The 19240-nt window shown below is 29.4% G+C and overlaps 1 protein-coding gene across 1 annotated transcript in view; it reads left to right on the top strand.

The window, feature by feature from the left end:
• Window positions 1-19240, top strand: part of Madm (MLF1-adaptor molecule) — a 115291-nt gene that overhangs the window by 83794 nt on the left and 12257 nt on the right. The window contains exons 6-8 of the mRNA XM_067280668.1: window positions 10979-11071; window positions 17359-17414; window positions 17495-17596. Coding sequence (XP_067136769.1) covers window positions 10979-11071; window positions 17359-17414; window positions 17495-17596 — 251 coding nt within the window. The remainder of the gene's footprint in view (window positions 1-10978; window positions 11072-17358; window positions 17415-17494; window positions 17597-19240) is intronic.

The raw sequence follows: 19240 nt of genomic DNA, 5'->3' as shown, positions 1-19240 counted from the left end.
CCTGTAACCAGGGCCGGTTCTAGAGTTTTGAGCGCCCTGGGCAAAACAAAATTTGGCACCCTTTCATACAAGAGTATACAAATTTACTGCAAATTAAAAAAAAAAAAGTAAGAAAGGCAAAAAATCAAAATTACAAAATAAAGAACTGTGTAAAAAATTTATTTATTTAAAAAATAATACAATAGTTATTTATTTACAAGTGATGCAATATATGGAATAGCATAACGAGCGCATTTGAAGTTCGAGCGACGAAGTAGCGAGAACTTTGAAAAGTAAGTTATGCTATTCCTGTTGCATACATGTGACATACAAGATTTTTTGTAATGCTATTTGTCAAAAATTCAATAACATAGTTAATTAAATTAATTTTTTTGAAATCACACTAGGGAAATTTTATCATACTAATTAAGTTGGTACAATTGGATACGCCACGAATCGAAACAACATCCACAATAAAATAAACTTTACTAAATATCGTAATAATTTTGTTATATTAACAATAATTATTACGACGTATTCTACAATATTAGAATACAGGTATACATGCGTAAATGCCATTTGGAATTGTTATTATTTAAAATATTGCATTATTTGAAACTATTAAAAAAATGCATAAATCTTACCCACATCTATTTTGCTATTATATTAGCTATTATTAAAATATAATATTTCCAATTTTTGATATTTTTGTATTATTTTCATCATACATAAATATTTCAACGAATTATGATTTTTAAATGACATAATATCGACAGCGACAGCAGATGCTGATTACCACTGTTATACTTCGAAAACTCAAAAATGGTGTTTATTGCTTTTTATTACTTTTAGCTTTACCAATTGAAGATCAATAAAATGACCACAAATGACATGGTTGTAAATAACAATATGTACATAGTCGAAGAATGACAATAAATGCTTAATTCAACCCTGACAGGATTCAGGTATATGGAATATCTTGCAATTTATGAGGGGCAATATTGGCTACTTCAAACCATTGTCGGCATATTTCACTTTCACACAATGGTCCCTGCAATAAAAACCATTTCTGAATTTTAGTACTATACCGACATTAAATGTATATAGTTCCAAAAACAATTTTTATGAATTTATTAAAATGTTTAATATTATTTTTGGATTTATATTGCATTTTATCATAATTTGAAACCATAATTAAGAATTTTAGTTGGTTATGATATTTTATAAAAGTGTTGGTTCTCTGTTTAGTTTTTGCAGCTCTGGTTATGATATGACTTTTTGCAATATGTACTGGAAGTGATGCTATAGCACCATTATATTCAATGCAGTACAAAAACAATGATGATAATCTTAAAAAAGAAATTAAATGTATGACAAATAAAGTAAATGTTTCATAAAAATAATTTTAAAATATTTTTTTCTAGCTTTTAAATCTGCAAACTTTTGTATGTTTTCGGTCATATTTATATTTTTTGCAACTTCATTTTCTATTGACAAAATTGCCAAGCTATTTAATCTTTCATTTGTCATCGTTGATCTTAAATATGTTTTAATAAGTTTCAATTTACTGAAACTACGTTCGCAAGCTGCAACGGTTGCAGGAATTGTTAGCAATATCCTTAAAGTTGTCCACAAATTTGGCATAATTGTATATAGGTCGTTAATTTTTATAAAATTGAGAATCTCTAAAGGACTGTTAACATTTTCAGGAATTCAGTTTTTGAAAAATATAATTTCATTCATTAATTCAGTACCATCAATATCAGATTTTTGTTGGTCTTTTAAAAGCAAATGTAAACTCATGCAACATTTGTGTAATTCATCATTATTTAGATTTTTTTTTAAATTACACAAAAATCCCCAATTATTCAAAAAATCATTGGTTTGTTCAAAACATTCTACCAAAGAAGACTTAGTTTGATCTACTAATATGTTGAATACATTTATTTTGAAATGCTCTTTTGCATCAACATCATCATCATCAATAGCTTCATAATCATGCTGTCTCTTTATACGGCAGATGCATTTTTGTACAAAGATCGGTTCAGTACCTACTAATTCAGCTAGCTCTCTCACGTCTACCAAGCATTTTTCAAAACCATTGGAACAATAATTTTCAAGATATTTAGAACAAGATTGTAATAAATTAACAGCATTATTTAAATCCATTGAATTGGCCTGTAAGGCTTTACTAACAATGTTTATTTGGGACAACAGATCATAGCAGATAACTATTAATACTAGAAATGAATATTTGCATATTTGTTCTGATAACGTAAATGCTTCATGTAGTGCACCAGCATCTTTAGAATTTTCGTGTACTTGTAAAAGTGCATCGTGTATTTCAGTTATTTGGAATCTCAAAGGTTTGATACAAGCAATTCGACTTTCCCAGCGAGTTTCGCATAAAGGTTTTAAAGATAAAGGCACATTGTCGGTTAAAATTTTCTATCGCCCTACGGAAGCAGGAAAAAATGTGTATAAACGTTGTACAATACCAAAAAAAGATGATGATTGTGTGCAAGATATAGCTGCATCCCCAATGACTAAATTGAGGGAGTGGCATCTACATGGCATAAAAAAGCACGAGGATATTCTTTACAAATACGAGCTTGAACACCTTTATTTTTTCCCATCATGTTAGAGCCGTTGTCATATTCTTGGCCTCTACAATCATCTAAGTTCAATTGAAAATTATTCATTAATTGTTTTATTATCTCATATAATGAGTGGCCTGTTGATTCTTCAATTTCTTGATAGGTAATAAAATGCTCCTTGATTTTTAAGTTGCTGTCACCAATATCTACAAAACGTAACGTAAGTGGAAGTTGTTCCTTATGACTAATATCAGGAGTACAATCTAAAATAATACTAACATATTTCGCTTTACGGGTACGTTCCAAAATATTATCACGAACAGAAGATGCCAATAATGTGATTATTTCATTTTGTATTGTTTTATTGCAATAAGTAATTGATGTTTCATTTGATATTATTTGACGAACATGTTCATGCAAAGTAACGTCATATTTACTAACAAGTTCAACCAACCCCAAGAAATTTCCATTATTTTTAGTGAAAAATTGATCGGATGAACCATGAAAAGCCAAATTGTGTTCTGCTAAATATAACACAATATTCATTAGTCTTTCTAATACATTGTTCCAGTGTTCCCGTTCTTTAGCAATAGCTGATTGAATATTTTTATCAATTACTGTACAAGTTCGAAATCTTTTCCGTGCCTCAGACCATTTAATAAACTTATTTAAATGTTCAGTAGAATTTTCATGCTGTTTTAAATACTCACTTAAATGTTTCCAGTTAAAATGACCTGTTGTTGCTAAGGCCGACTTGACTTTATCTGTGTAAAATAATTTACAACAAATACAGAATACCTTATTTTCACTTCTTGAATAAGATAACCATGAATGTAGAAAACGTTCTCCATTTGAAGTTATGCTATAATACATTCTTTTATTAAAATTACGATTATCCGAATCTCGTGGATACGTGAATCAATTTCTTTTGTTATCGAAAAATCAAATGCAAGGATATGATCTCTGTATGTAGAATTTAGTACAAGTGGCCAAGTACCCGAATCATTATATTTAAAATTTTTGTTAAAATTTTGTTTGCTAACGGTAGTCAGTTCCAGATTTGTTTTCGGTTGTTGATTGTTTAGATTTGAGGGTATTTCTTCGAAACTAGATGCAGAAGTCTCGCCAGAATCCAGACTCAATTGTAATTGAGAATTGTTTTCAGTTAACTGGGTCTGGGTTTCTTCTGGTTTAAAGAACCCAGTAATTTTTGTTTGCTTTTTTTGACCCTTCTTCTCGTTGTTTTCTTTTACGATTTTGATACCCTGATAATTTTTTGGAGGCATTATAGTAGCCCTTTTAGTCTGAAATTATATTAATGTTATGATTTCTTACATAAATTTCGGTAAGTAGGTATCCATGTAATAAATAATATAAATTAATAATTAAATTTATGGTAACGTAAAAATAATAAAAATTAATTAATTCCACAACGAATACGTCTGGCTTCTGTGAGAAGCCCTCTGGTGGTTATTTTCGTGGCATTTTTCCTGAAATTTTTCAAAAAATTTAAGTTCTCCAATCTTTTTGAACTGCAAAAAATGCAATAAATAACATTTTTATTGCGCGATAAAGGGGGATGGCATAATCGCGTGACTATAGAAGGGTTAAAGCACGGCAAGTGTTGTTAATGCAAAGTTTACAGAAAGACAAAATTATTTAATTATTAAGGCGTATGACAGGCACCAGTATCACTTTGACTATTCATAATATTGTTGATATTTTTAATTTATAAATTTGATCTCTTCTATTTTTTAAGTAAATTGTTGTGATACGTGATACTGATTACAAATTATCTTTTCAAAATAAATAAAAATAAACTTTTTAGAGATTAAAAAGCATTTGTCTGCATCAATGTTGTGTGATAAAAGCCATAAAAATTCTTAGGTTTCATTATTTTAATTAGTAAATTTTTGTTTTTGTCTATTAATTTTTTTTTTTTTTTTTGAGTTGTTATGAATTCTGACTATACAAATAGTTTTCTTATAAATAATATTACAATTATTTAATCTGTTGACAATAATAAAATAATTAGCGTTGTGACCTTTATTTGGTATTATTAAAGAAAAAACAATTTATTGCTTGCTAAAAAAATTGATGTCTCATGAAAAATGATCAATTTTAATTTATAAAATCTAAAAAAATAATGAATGTAAAAAAATATTTTTTTATATCGGCGCCCCTCAAAATTTGGCGCCCCGGGCAGTTGCCTGGCTTGCCCGCCCCTTTATCCGGCGCTGCCTGTAACGATGTGGTCCAACAATTCATCTCCTTCCTGATCGTATCAAGTCAAAAACGATAAAGCACTGCCAATCTTTTTGTTTTGTGATTGTCAGAAAGCAGTCTTGGAACCCACCGAGAACACAATTTTCGATAATTCAGTTTCTCCGAAACAGAGTATACAAAACTGATCTTGAAATCTGTGGAAATTTAATTGATAATGTTGAAATCGTGAATAGTCGGTCCTCTCGAATTTTGTTATCCACATCACGAACCAAATCTTCAGAAATCAGAGGTCGGCCAGGGCGTGGCTCATCAGGCACATTAACTCGCCCATCCTTGAACATTCTTACCCGTTTTCGAACTTTACTGTCACTCATAGCATTATCACTGTAAAATTCACAAATCTGATGGTGAATTTCCACTGCTGCCAAGTTTCTTGCACTCGAGAATCAAATAACAGATTGTATCTCACAGTCGGCTGGAGACTCAATTTTCTTAAACATTTTAAACTTCTACAGCTCAGAATACAGACAGACGATATGGCTTCAAATGGCGTCAAAATGCGCGCCAAGCTTGCTTGGAGCAGAAGCGCATGCGTACTGCCGTGATTGCACATTATTCTCACTCTCATTCACAAACGGATCTTATTTAAAAAATAGCCCTCATATATTCATAGTATTCCTTTCTAAAATTTTTTTATTTTTCTGATTATGAACTCCTTCTTGTGATAACCAATACATCGATGTAATAGTCCTATCAATCCAATAAGTCCCCGTAGAAAATTTTTTAAAATAAAGTATGATTAAGGACAGTAAGGCAATTAAACTTACAGAATTCAGTTGCTATTCGTGAATTATTTCTGTATTTTAAATTTCAGATTTTAAGTTTATATTCTTAATTTTATTTTGATATATCATTTGTAATTTTGTATCAAAATTGTTCACATTAAACATCTATATATAATTGAAAGTAATATTTCAAAAATTTTTGAGATACAGTTTAACCTGATTATAACGTCATCCATGGGACTGGCAATTTTTTGACGTTATAACCGAGTGTCATTATCTGCAAGGTCATAATTTCATTCCCATAAATACGTGGTACGATCCAAAAGTTCGGGGAATGCAGTAATCTATGACAACAAAAGCATGTATTTGAAGTTACAGCATATGAAACAGATTCTACCAACCCATCTCTACGTGTTCAGGTTAATTTCACCCATGTCATGTGATTAAACCGCGAGCGCTGCTGTTTTTTTCCGGAGATAGTTACCTTTGTCCTGCAATGTAATCAAAGTGGAGTTTCAAGAACAACCTCCAACATTTCGACTTCACCGTGACCTTTCACCATAGAATCACCGTACACCTTTCTTAGCAATTTTAAAAACTTCGTAGGTGTTTTATCTAAACGCTGACAAAATTTAATGTTGGAGGTTGTTCTTGAAACTCCACTTTGATTACGTTGCAGGACAAAGGTAACTATCTCTGGAAAAAAACAGCAGCGTTTACGGTTTAATCACATGACATGGGTGAAATTAACCTGACACGTAGAGGTGGGTTGGTAGAATCTGTTTCATACGCTGTAACTTCAAATACATGCTTTTGTTGTCAGATTACTGCATTTCCCGAACTTTTGGATCGTACCACGTAGTACCAAGTGTGTTTAAGAATCTGTTATAAAATCAATTCTAATTCAACATTGTATGTATTACCATAAAATTATTTCTTAATAGTAATACAGTATATCATATCTATTATAGTAATAATAATTTAGAATAATAATAATAAAAGTGCAAACTAAATGTTTAAATAAACTTTTTTTACATTATTATGTCTAAGTTTACATCGAAGTAATTATAAAAGGTATTTTTTTAAATTTTTAAGAAATTTCTATTTGTCTTAAGTTTTTATAATGGTGGCACTTCTGGTTTTGAGAATAATATCAAATTAAAAGGTAACAAAAGGTTAAACTAATGTATGCCAATCAAAAAGAAACAATAACAATATTCACTTTAAAAAAGTCAGTTATTTTAGATTGTAGGTGTTTTTCACCTAAAACTTGTTTATCAATGTCATTTTCTAAATCATAGACTTTGTTCATTATTTCCAATGAAGTTTTCCAAGACCTATAAAATATTTTCAATAATCTTATTGCATTACATGCTTCCCTGGTTGATGGCACTGCATTTTCTCTGTCTGATGGTTCATCAGCATCATCATCCACATTTTTCTTCTGAAGAATTAATTTGCTCAACAATACCTGCATCTATATCAAATTCAGATGTTATTAAATCTTCATCTACACACTCGTACTCAGTAGCAGCAGATGACAAAAATTTGCCGTTTTCTGAACTTTGAAGTGTTTTAATTAATTCTGATAGAGGAATGTTGTCATCCTCATTATTGTCATCACTTATAAATGTAATAGCTGTTTGACTATTACACAATTTTGCATGGCAAAAACAGTTTGCTATTATTAGCGAACCAACCTTACACCAAGATTTTTCCTGCATCTAATCAACTGCATCTAATAAAGAAATTGCCATTTTATTATTATCTTCCATATTTGTAATAATTTTTGTAAAAGAATTGTTCTGAAATGAGATTTAAGGCTTCTTACAATTCCTTGATCCATTGGCTGAAGTATGCTAGTACAATTCGGAGGAAGGAATACAAGTCTAATGCTCTTTAAATTTTCTAAAATTGGATGTGCTGGGCAATTATCGACAAGGAGTAAAACTTTTTTTCATTTACCAGTAAGTTCTCTATCCCATTTTCAAATTTCTTCTTCAAAAATCTCAGATGTCATCCATGACTTTTTGTTGGCTTTGTAATTTACTGGTAGTGTTTTTATGTTTTTAAAACATCTTGGATTTTTTGATTTTCCTATTACAAGAAGTTTTATTTTGTCTGTATCAGTCATATTAGCACAAACAAAAGCTGTTATCCTATCTTTTGCAAGTTTTCCACTAACACACTTTTCATTTTTAAATTTAAATGTTTTATCTGGTAAAAGTTTGTAAAATATCCTGGTCTCATCTGCATTATAAATATCTTCATCTGCATATTCTCCTCTTAATTTAGGCCACACATCTCTTAACTACTTTTCAATGTCTAGTAAATTTACACTTTTTGCTTCTCCATACACTTTTCCAAAACTTATGCCATGTCTTTGTTTAAAATGGTCAAGCCATCCATTAGAACATTTAAAGTTAGTATCGCCTAATAGTTGTCCAAATTCTTTTGCTTTTTCCATTAGTATCAGTCCATTTAGTGGTAAGTTGGAACTTCTGCATTGGTTAAACTATTTAAGTAGAGCGGCATCAATATTGGCTTTTTCACTCACTTAATTTTTTTCGCTTGTCCCTTGCCGTCTTGAAAACTTTTCAAAATTTTCTCTGTTTTTTATTATTGTGCACACTGTAGAATTTGCTAAACCAAAGTCTCTGCTTATATCTGCCTTTTTTTTCCCCACTTTCAACTGTTTTAATTATTTCTACTTTGCAGTCTAACGTTAACACTTTTCATTCTAAGCTAGCCATTTCAACTGATTTGATGCTAAACTACTGTATAACACGAGTAACTATGTGAACTAACCCAATCGTCATGTCGTTTAAAGAAGCGACAAACCTACCCACAGTTGTTCTAGGAAGTGGACTCTGACACTAGAAACTGAACTCGTAGTACACATATTATTTTCTTTGTTAAATAAAATTCGTAATCTAATTTTGTTAATCTGAGAGTACTTTAAAAATGACGTTAAAACAGGGTTTTAACCTCATATTTAAATTGAACAAGTGGGTTTAACATTATCTAGTTTACAAGTGGGTTTTTTAACATTATCTAGTATAGTAAAATCATGGGACCAATTAAAATTTGACGTTATATTAGGGTTGTTGTTACATTTGATGACATTATAATCAGGTTAAACTGTATTACTTTCAATGATTTTTGAGGCAGAAGCTATTTTATAATCTATATTTAAGTTTGATGATGGCTACTATCTTTTAGCATGTAATACTAAAAATGCTTGTTTATAAAAAAAATTGTTGTAGAGTTTAAAGGTTTGTTTGTTATTTTATCTAGTTATGTCTGTTTTAACTGAGTTGTTCACAAGTCTTTTCCCTTTTTTTTATTCTGTTTTTGTAAAGAATAATTATTGCAAAAGTATATGAAAATGTAGGCAGAGATTATGAAGAATAGTTAGATGCCTTTTTATGTAACTTGAATGAAATTTCACGTGATTCCTATTTTAATCACCAATGTAATTATTCAAGGACATTACCTTTATAAATATATTTTCAATTTAAAAATGCTGCTACTTCATTTATAATTACACAAGTGCTTTTCAATTAATTGTTTTATAATTTTGCAATTTTAAGAGATTGTAGGGCTGTTTATTATGCAGAATCTCCTTTTATGCTAAATGAAAAATGCAGAATTTATATTGAATTTACAGTAAATTCTTATGTGAAACAAGAAAAATGTCTGAATTATAATTGTCACAAATTCATATAAATATTTACGAACATGTAATAATAAAATTACTTTTTCTCATTTAACATGTAGACTGCCAACTATGAATTATCTCTTAGCTGGCAATCAAACAACAGATGCCACCTATGAGATAAGTCGTATGATGTTGTCTGTCGTGTTTTACCAGATATCACTGTTCTGGAGTAAAGTGGTTATAATAATTAATGGGCATCTAGAATGAGAACAACACATTCATTGGACATTATAGAACAAATTATAAAAAAGTTTAAAATTTTATATGAATTTTCTGTTTTGATTGTCAGATACAAATATTTTTGTAGTAAATATACTACCAAAATGGCTAATTTGTGCCTAAAATATGAATGACAAATCAAATTGTCATAAAAAGAAAAGTTTATTGAAAAAATATTGAAAAGTATTAAAAAAATAAAAAATCATATTATGTGAGAATCCAATATATTGTTGATGATATCGTACTTATTCGATAATTGTTGTCGAATCTACTATCTGAGAAAATTTCCACTTATACTTTCTTAACGGTGAAAATGATGCATTCCCTTGATCTGCTGACCTCTTAGCTGGGTGATATCATACTGATATCGAAATTGATGGCCAAAGGGTCGGTCATTGCCTGTTTCTCCACTGCTGTAGTAACTCTGTGCCTCCAGCAATGGATATACTATTATCTTCGACCCGGAACATTTGTGCCTCCAACAACAGATTTTACTATCGACTCAGTCCCAAATTGCCTTTGAATTGGAATAACTTCGTCGTCGAAACCCCAAATAATTTGAGATTTCATCAGCTTCAAATCTACTCCCAGAAAGGGACATTCACTTTGCTGTCTAGTCGTATATACATTGTTCAGAACTGTTCTCATCTTCTCCTCCATCAAGACTACAACTGGATCCTTCAAACCACAGGTATTTATCACCATGTGAACCTCATGTAAACTCTCTCTCTCTCACGACCCTTTTGTCTGTAGGCCTCTTAAAGCTAATGTCTAACGAAATTGTAAATTTTATCATGTTTTCTTTGAAATTAAATCGTTGTGTGTTGTTAACCTGACATCTGAGCGATTCACTTCCGATATGCTGTCTCTCAGCTCTCCTCCATCCCGAATCCAGTTGCCCGCACATGTGGCTCTCATGATCTTAATTCATGTACTATCCACGGCTTTCGTGTCCAAGAGACACGGTGTCAATCCTGACAACGCACTAAAGAGGTGTTGACCCTCTGGATACATTTATTTATATTGCCTGAATTATCTTGTCGTTGGTGTTTGCGAAAGAAAAATTACTTCACATACCCATTATGAGATAATTTGCATTGATATTTTTTGGCTAAATGTTACTACTGATTATATTTAAAAATAAATATAAAAATTTAAAAACAGCAAATAAATGTTGCATAATCAAAATGGTGCCTAAAACATGTTTGTGCAAAATGCTTGTCACTCAACATGTTTAAAAATAAGACTTTAGTAAACTTTTTAAATATAAAATGTTAAAATTAAAATTTAACTAAATATTTGCTATTATATAAATTTATAATTAACTTTATATATATAATTATATACAGTGTATATATATATAATCTTTATAACTTTATTAATATATATATATAGTTTTTAATATATTTAATTGATAAAATGGTTATTATATCTTTCAAATCATATTTTAGTTGCTCCAGATGCAATTCATCGTCATGTAAAAACTTGTCGTGATAATCTTATGAATGTTCATTGTATTGCACCAGAATTTGGAAGTAAATCATGTGAGTTTTGTGATTATTATGTTCTTGTTTACATAAATTTTTCAATTATATTAGTATTTAATATTATCAGGTCAGTCCATAAGTTCGTGCGTATTTTTATCTACAAAAAAAGCAGCAAAAGATTTTAATTAAATTTTATTTCAATCTATAATGTATTCACCATTATTTTATACAATTTTTTGCCATCTCGATGGTAGCTTTTTAATCCCGTCTTCGTAAAATGATTTCAGTTTTGAATCAAAATATTCAGAAATAGCCTTTTTTACAGTTCAGACTAGTGCAGAGAGAGCATCGTCGTCGAAGTCGACGGATCTTCCCATACGAGCCTTATCCTCCACACTAAAATCGTTGTTTCTAAATCTTTCAAACCACTTCTGCGCACTCCTTGAACTAATTACGATTTGATTATGTACAGTATTTATTTTTTTGGCTGCATTTGTAGCATTCTCACCAAATAAAAAGTATAAAACGTGTCTTTTATATTCGTCGGTTACTTCCATTTTAACGAAAATAAACAACTGAAATGTTCACAATTCTGAACAGTATTATAGGAATGAGATCCAATTTAACACTTCGGTGTAAAAATTATCACATTAGACTGACATTTTTAATAGCAAAACAAGATTTTTTTCAAGGTCATAAAAATGCGCAGGGACTTATGGACTGACCTGATATTTATAGAATAACATATGAAATAAGTCATAACATATTTTAAAAATTTATTGATATTTTAATTTTTATTTAAAAAATTAAATTTTTTCGGAAGAAAAGCTGTATTTTTTAGTTTTAATAAATTATCAGTGCTTTAATCTGAGTTATCCAGTTACAAAAGTTGATGTTCCCATTTTCACAAAATTGTTCACTAAGATTTCTTTCTCTACTGTATCTTGCATCAGTAAGAACTACAAAGATAATTCAGATAAGAGTTTATTCTGTTTTTAAACAATCAGTAAACATAACATTAAAAAATTTGTAACCTTTGCTTCATTCAGATACAATGCATTTTATTCTTTTTTATAGCAGTTGTGACAATTCTAGACAATAAAAAGTGATAATATCTCCTTATCATAATATTAAATTTTTTGCTGATTCAGACAGAATAAAATTAGATTAGTGGAAAATCTAGAGATTATGTAAAATAAATTTCAAAATAGGACCAATTATATACATCAAAGATATAACATACTGTATTATTCAGCTGAACAATTGTATTAGTTTTTTTATAATCATTTTTAAAGAAGTGTATTCAAGAAATTTAAGAGCAAGTATTAGCTTTCAAAAATATAGTAATTTAAAATGATGACTTTGAAAAGATTTTTATTTAGGAAAGTGTATAAAGTATATAAACAAAAGTTCAAATTTGTATAGGCTAATACTTATCTTCAAGAATTAGATAAATAAGTTGTAACTTTGAAAATGTAAAAATGAATACTTCATCATGGAAAACATTAGAAAGCATTAAGAAATTCGACTTGACTTTGTGTATAAATATCTTTGTCAAGTTTCTTAATATTTCCATGACAATGTTCATCATTACATTACCACAGTGTGAAGATCAGGATCTTTATATTGTGAACTTTAACATCTTTATATAATTTTATAATCTTTTAGTATCATCTTTATATAATCTTAACCAAAATATTTAACTACATTTTATACAAAAATGGAACGAAGTAGACCAAAAAGGGTTAGTTAATGGGAAATCAACTGATAAAACTTTCTGATAAGATCGGTTTAAACTTGATTCCCACGAGTTGAGTTCCTTGTTCTGTGTCACGACTATGTCACCCATCACTTTATTGGTCCAAGGAGATCATCTCCTCTGACGAAATCAAGGAAGGGCCTGCAAAACACCTCTCCATATAAAAAGGGAGTATGATGAGTAAGACAGCAGAAGTTGTTACTTGACTGTGTGTGTGTGTCCCTGTTCGGATTTACCCATCGTCAAGCTCCTCCTCCACTGTTCATCCTCCTCGGACTAGCGTACAATTGGATTAATCTACATTTAGACTGAAATCTAGAATCGAAGATGATATATCATCTATCAGATGTTTGTCGATATGATCAGCATATATCCTAAAGTATTTATCCTACCTGCGAATATCTGTAAGCTCGCTCTCTTATCTGTGTAGCATTTACATTTGCGGATCGCGAGTCATGTATCTTATCAATCTCTCTGTAAAGTAACCGTTTGTATCTAATTGGATATATGGGAAAATAAACGGGTATATTTTTATATATAAAAATCTCCGAGTGTGTTCCTTCCGTCATCCTCTCCACTTGCTTCATTCCGGGTCTAACCCATACGTAACCGCTCGTGCAATTTTACGATTCTCTGTATCAATCTAAGGATACAGTGGTGTCATCCTGACACGATATCAAAGAGATATCGGCCCTACGGTGACAATAGTAACACTGTTTCTGAAGATGAATATTGGTTCAAGTATATTTAAATATTTAAATTTTTAACCTTACTGTGAAGTGTTTTTTGACTATTTAGGAATAATTATGATGCCGATAAAAATTTGAAACAAATTTTTCCAATGTAACAAGTTATTGTGAAAAGATATTATTTAAAAAGTTGAAGATGTGTAATTTTCAAATGACCTGTAATATTTGTTTAATAATTTTCAGTCATTACCAAGTTGAAAAATATGTATCATAATGCTTTTAAAGACAGTGCAAATTATTGTTCCAGTCACTATTTGCTAAAGTTTACGGTCTGTTTATAGGAATGAGGTTTAACTTATAAATTAGATGACTCTCATCATACATCCTTTGTCAGAAAATTTCCAGGACAAAGCTCATAAAAAATAGAAATTGCAATTACCAAGAAATGATCCTAGCTTTTGGCAAAGTAGTCCCCTCAGCTTTCTACCCATGTTTCTGGATGTCTTGGAAGCAAGCAGAGAAAGCTTCAAGTGTGATGCCTGTTACCTCATCTGTCAGTCTGTTGGATGTCTGCGATATCTTGACGAAACTTCCCTTTCAGTTGCTTGATGAATCTCTTTCAATTGCTGTTCTTTGTCAGAAAAGTGTAACTTTTCTTGTTTCTGTGAGTGAAAAAGCAACTGATGTTTTTTCAAGATATCACAGATATCCAATGGACTGTGACAAATGAGCTGAGAAGCATCACACTTGAAGCTTTCTCTGCTTGCTTCCAAGACCTCCAGAAATGTTGGCAATTGTGTATAGATAGCTGAGGGGACTACTTTACCAAGAGCTAAGATCATTACTTGGTAATTGCAATTTTCTATTTTTTTACAAGCTTTGTCCTGGAACTTTTCTGACAAAGGGTGTACTATAGGTAAGCAGTTGCTTATTGTTGACTATTATTGGCTATATCAAAAGTGGTTTATATCTAGAATCTGAACAGAGTCAATTTAAACCATGACTTTATTTTCAGACTTTCTACTGCAGGCAGTATGCATAAATTCAGTATATGCAAGATTAATTATATATGTGTTCTGTGTGTGTAAGTTTTAATAGAGAAATAAAAATACATAACTTAGTTATGATGATGAAAAAATTTTCTATTCACAAAATTAATGCACTACACTCATTTTAAAGTCTTTTCAAAAGTAATACCAAAGTTTAATTCTTGTATATATTTATATATATTTCAAAATAGTAATTTCAGAATGTATATTACATTGTGAGATGTTTAAAAAGTTATTTTGATGTCCAGTTATCAATAGCATCTCAAAGCAATGATATACAGTAGTTGTGTAGAAGTGGGGGAAAGTCTTACGAGAAAATATCGTAAATTATCATAAATTTGAGTATAATTCATCTCCGTCTCATTAAATTGTTATATAAAAGCAAGAATAGATATTGAAATTTTGAAGATATGACCAGTTCTTAAAAATATAAAGTAATTGTATTTTTTTAGCAATTTGATTTTTCATTTGAAGTATTTGGCTGCCTGAAGATGGAAGACTGTTCCATTCAGTGTGTATTATAAATTATTTATAGATATAAATTGTCTATCGTTTAGTGTGCAAGAATATGATTGCACCTCATTCAATCATCAGAAGTGTTATGATTTTACTGGCAGTATAACCTACTCAATCAAAAGTATAACAGCAGTACTATCTAGATGACCTTCAGCATGTCTTTCCCACAGATAATGCCAATTTGGAAAAAATGAATATAGCAGCTGGATAATATGCCAATAAAAATAGTCATGTACTTCCAGGCCAACAATATGAATGTTTTACAATGGTCCTACAAGGAGTTCCGATGTAAATATGAAAAATATGTTATATCTTCTAGAAGTGTGGATATACTGAATCAACACTAATACAACTGCATGGAATTCTGATGTCATTAATTGGGTTGTTACCAATTTCAACAATGCTATGATCAAGAAACATTAGTCCATATCAAAATAGCTTGAGATGGTAGGTCAGATATAGTGTATTCCTATTTTTGACATGTTCTTTGATTTTTTACTGACTCTGTAACTGTGTAACAATGTCTTACATCTGTACTGTATCATTTCATATTAGTACATTCCCTTGAAATCTACTTACTAGTCATTGGATATGGTGCATTTATATATCAGATCAAAATACCAAAATGGTGGGAATCATTTTGGCTAGAAGTGTGTCAAAAATTATTGTTGTTATAATTAGTCATTAGCATTATGCTAAATAAAGTATTAATTACAAGAGCTATTGAATTATACTAAATATCTTTTCAATATAAAATAAAGCAAACTTTATTGCAGTGATTAGTAATCATATGGTTGTACCTATTGTAAGTGTTAACTGAATGTTCAAAAATAATTTAAAGTTTAACAAAACTATTGAGCACTTACTTATTACATGATTGTGTGTATGTATCACAAAGATCATATTTGAATATGTTCAAATGTGATTTTACACATGGGACAGCTGAACCTGATACTATAAAGCCTTCATATATTTATATTATATACAGTACAATATTGGTTACGAAAAAAAAGGAAGTCATTTCTATTTTCAACATAAAAGTTGTGGTTATTCTTACTCTAAAATTTTAATGCTACAAAATGTAGGATTGTCTGAAAGCCTGTGCACATTTATAGGAAGAAGGTTACACAGTGTTGAAACTATTCTGTTCTTGTATGCACTTGTGTTCTGTCCTGACTAAGACCTTCTGTATAATGTTAAATGTTCAAAAAAGAAAAATACATAAGCTTCTACCTTGAATGTTCGTTCTGAGCTGTTTAAATTGCATCCAGAAAAATGATTTCTGTTATTAATAACTCAAATCATCTAACATTTTTAATGAATTTTCATTTTCTGTGATCAAATGATTTTACAGAGAGAAATTAAGAAGTTACAGAAAAAAAAAATGGAATTTTTTTTTGTAAGAAGAGATGTTTTCTTTAAAAAATGTTCTACAGTGTTTTTCTCAGGAAGAAATTTGTGGTTGATCTGTAATGTTATAGCTTGCAGCTATTGCAAATTTTCTTTAAAACTTTCAGTTAATGATAGTGAAATTCAATTGCATAGATTGATTATTGTTAATATAAAACATTTTATGTATTAACTGATCAGAGGAAATATTTAGCTAAAATTGGCTTGGGGAGAACACTGCACAAATATAAAATTTTAACATAATATGAGTGTAACTTGGAACTACTGTTGAGAGATTGAGGGAGAGATACAAAAAGTTAGGTTTGTTGTTACTGAATAAATGCTTTTGACAGAGACGAACAGCTATGCATTTTATAGAAAATACTTACTGCATGCTAAATTTTTTGAGTAGATAAGTTATATTTTTTGATAACAAAAGTTAAATTTCCAGTTAATTGAAACATTTCATGAAATTCTAATTTTAGTCTTTCCCTATTAATTTCAGATGCATGACATTTTGGCCCATACCAAATTATTTTTAAAGTCATTGAAGCCATATTTGATATTTGTCACAGTTCTAAATCTACAATTACAGTAATATAACCTAATTCACAAATTGATAAATGAAATAAAAGAGAAAAGTTATATACATTTAAATTGTTAGAGTTAATCCAGTCATTTTCAATTACTTTTACTAAACAAAGAAAATTTAAATCAAAATGAATTAACATTTATTTAAAAAAAATTAATTTGACACTATACAATATTTACTAAGTACCACTTTTAGTAACATTAGAATGTTTTTGCTTTACAAAACTGGGTAACTCGTATCAAATACTGTATTAAATAAACATTTTAAATCAAATTTTCAAAGTTTTTTTTTTTAAATTTAATCTATTCTCAAGATACATTTTGAGATAATTTGATTATTCTCTACTTCAGTTACTATGGTGTCTCCTGCGATTGACATTTATTCATTTGGCATGTGTGCATTAGAGGTAAATTAAATAAAAAAAGAAAAAGAAATGCATTAAAACTAAAAGTTATTTTTACAAATGAATTCTTTTATTACTTGTAGATGGCTGCATTAGAAATATCAGGTAATGGGGATAGTGGTAGTCAAATAACAGATGAAGTCATAAGAAAAACAATTGAATCTTTGGAAAATCCACAACAAAAGGTATTTTTGATTGTGAAAATTTTATTTTACTTGAAACTATGTCATTTTTAATTATGTTTGTAAGTTATAATCTATTATTTTAACTGTAAAATGAACTTTGGTCTACTTTATTTTATATTTTTGAATCCAAAATGAGTGCAGATATTTTTGCTTTGAATTACATATGAAGAGAATATTTACTTTTTATTTTATATTTACTTATTACGTAAAGCGTAAAATAATTTGTGATTTTAATTTTACTAGCATTTAACCTTTATTTAGAAATTAAAAAAGAATAATTGTTAATGAATACAGTTTTTTTAATCAATTGAAAACAAAATTGAAGTTTTTGACATAAAACAGGTACAGAATTATGTTGTAGTATTTAACTTGTGGGTTTAAATCATGGTCAACTTCTCAGTGATAAGAATTAATCAATTATTTTTTTCTTTATTAAGATTGAAATTTTATTGTTTGAAAAAATAGCTGTAATAATACAATATTGTTATTTCCTTTAACTCTCTAGAAGAGTTGAGGAGTAATGAATATTTAAGACTAAGCACTGTGTTTTGGATAAAAATAAAAGTATGTGCTAAAAATATAAAGACTAGTTACTAAAAATAAATTAATTTGACTTGGGTGCACAACAAATGGTGTGTATGCAAGCCAGTGCAATTTTCAATGTGCAGAGAGTTTAAACATAAAAGCATTGTTCAAACTCTGGATAATATTTCTCTTGAATTTAATGTTCAAACTTTGGCATGTTTGAGGTTAGAGCTGTTCAAAGTCCAAGGAACCATTATATTTACAAATTGACAACAATATTAAACATAAAGCTCACATTCTCATTCTTGACTATTTCTATGCTCTGTATTGGTGTTTTTCAACCTTTTCTCATTGCAGACTGGTAAAATTATGGATAATTTTACTTGGACCAGTAATCATATGCGACTATAAATTATGTTTATTTATTTCACTGTATTACTATTTAAATGCCACCCATAATCAACAGCTCCAGCATCAGTACAATCAATTATTTTTCTTCAGACTGGTAAAATTTTTAGTAGACTGGCACCATTCATGAACCAGCAGCTGAAAAATGCTGCTCTATATTATTTACCATCATTTACGAAGTCATAATTTTATATTCTATCATAAATTATAAAAATATACAAACTTTTTTTTAAAGTAAAGATAAGAATTATAATTTAAATAAAATACATAAAATGTAATTTACATTCAGTAGTGAATATACAGTAGTATTAAACATAAATATGAGACAAAGGATGTAACGTGTAGCAATTGCTATGCCAGTACCACAATATCTAGAAAAAAGAAACTTGATTAAGATGATTCTTCTCCAGCACTATAAAAATTCTGCTTGCACTTTGCATGGTTTGGATCTCTCACAGCATTGAGTTTCACTTTACTGTAAACATAAACACATATTGACATTTTTTATACACCTCTTTATTCTTTTTAAAATGTCTTTACCTTTTAATTGTATAAATTATTTAATAAAATTTTTACTTTCTATTTTATCTTATTTAAACAGCTTGAATTTTCTGTTTTTAAATTTAAACTTTATCTGAAGATAACCTTATGTAAATTTAAAAAATGTACAAATTTTATTTTAATTGAAACATCTGATATCAAAAGACAGTG

Source organism: Centruroides vittatus, unplaced genomic scaffold, assembly GCF_030686945.1.
Source record: "Centruroides vittatus isolate TY-2023 unplaced genomic scaffold, ASM3068694v2 contig_89, whole genome shotgun sequence".
Taxonomy (NCBI): domain Eukaryota; kingdom Metazoa; phylum Arthropoda; class Arachnida; order Scorpiones; family Buthidae; genus Centruroides; species Centruroides vittatus.
Note: the sequence above shows the minus strand (reverse complement) of the source record. Positions and strands in the feature narration are given on the sequence as shown.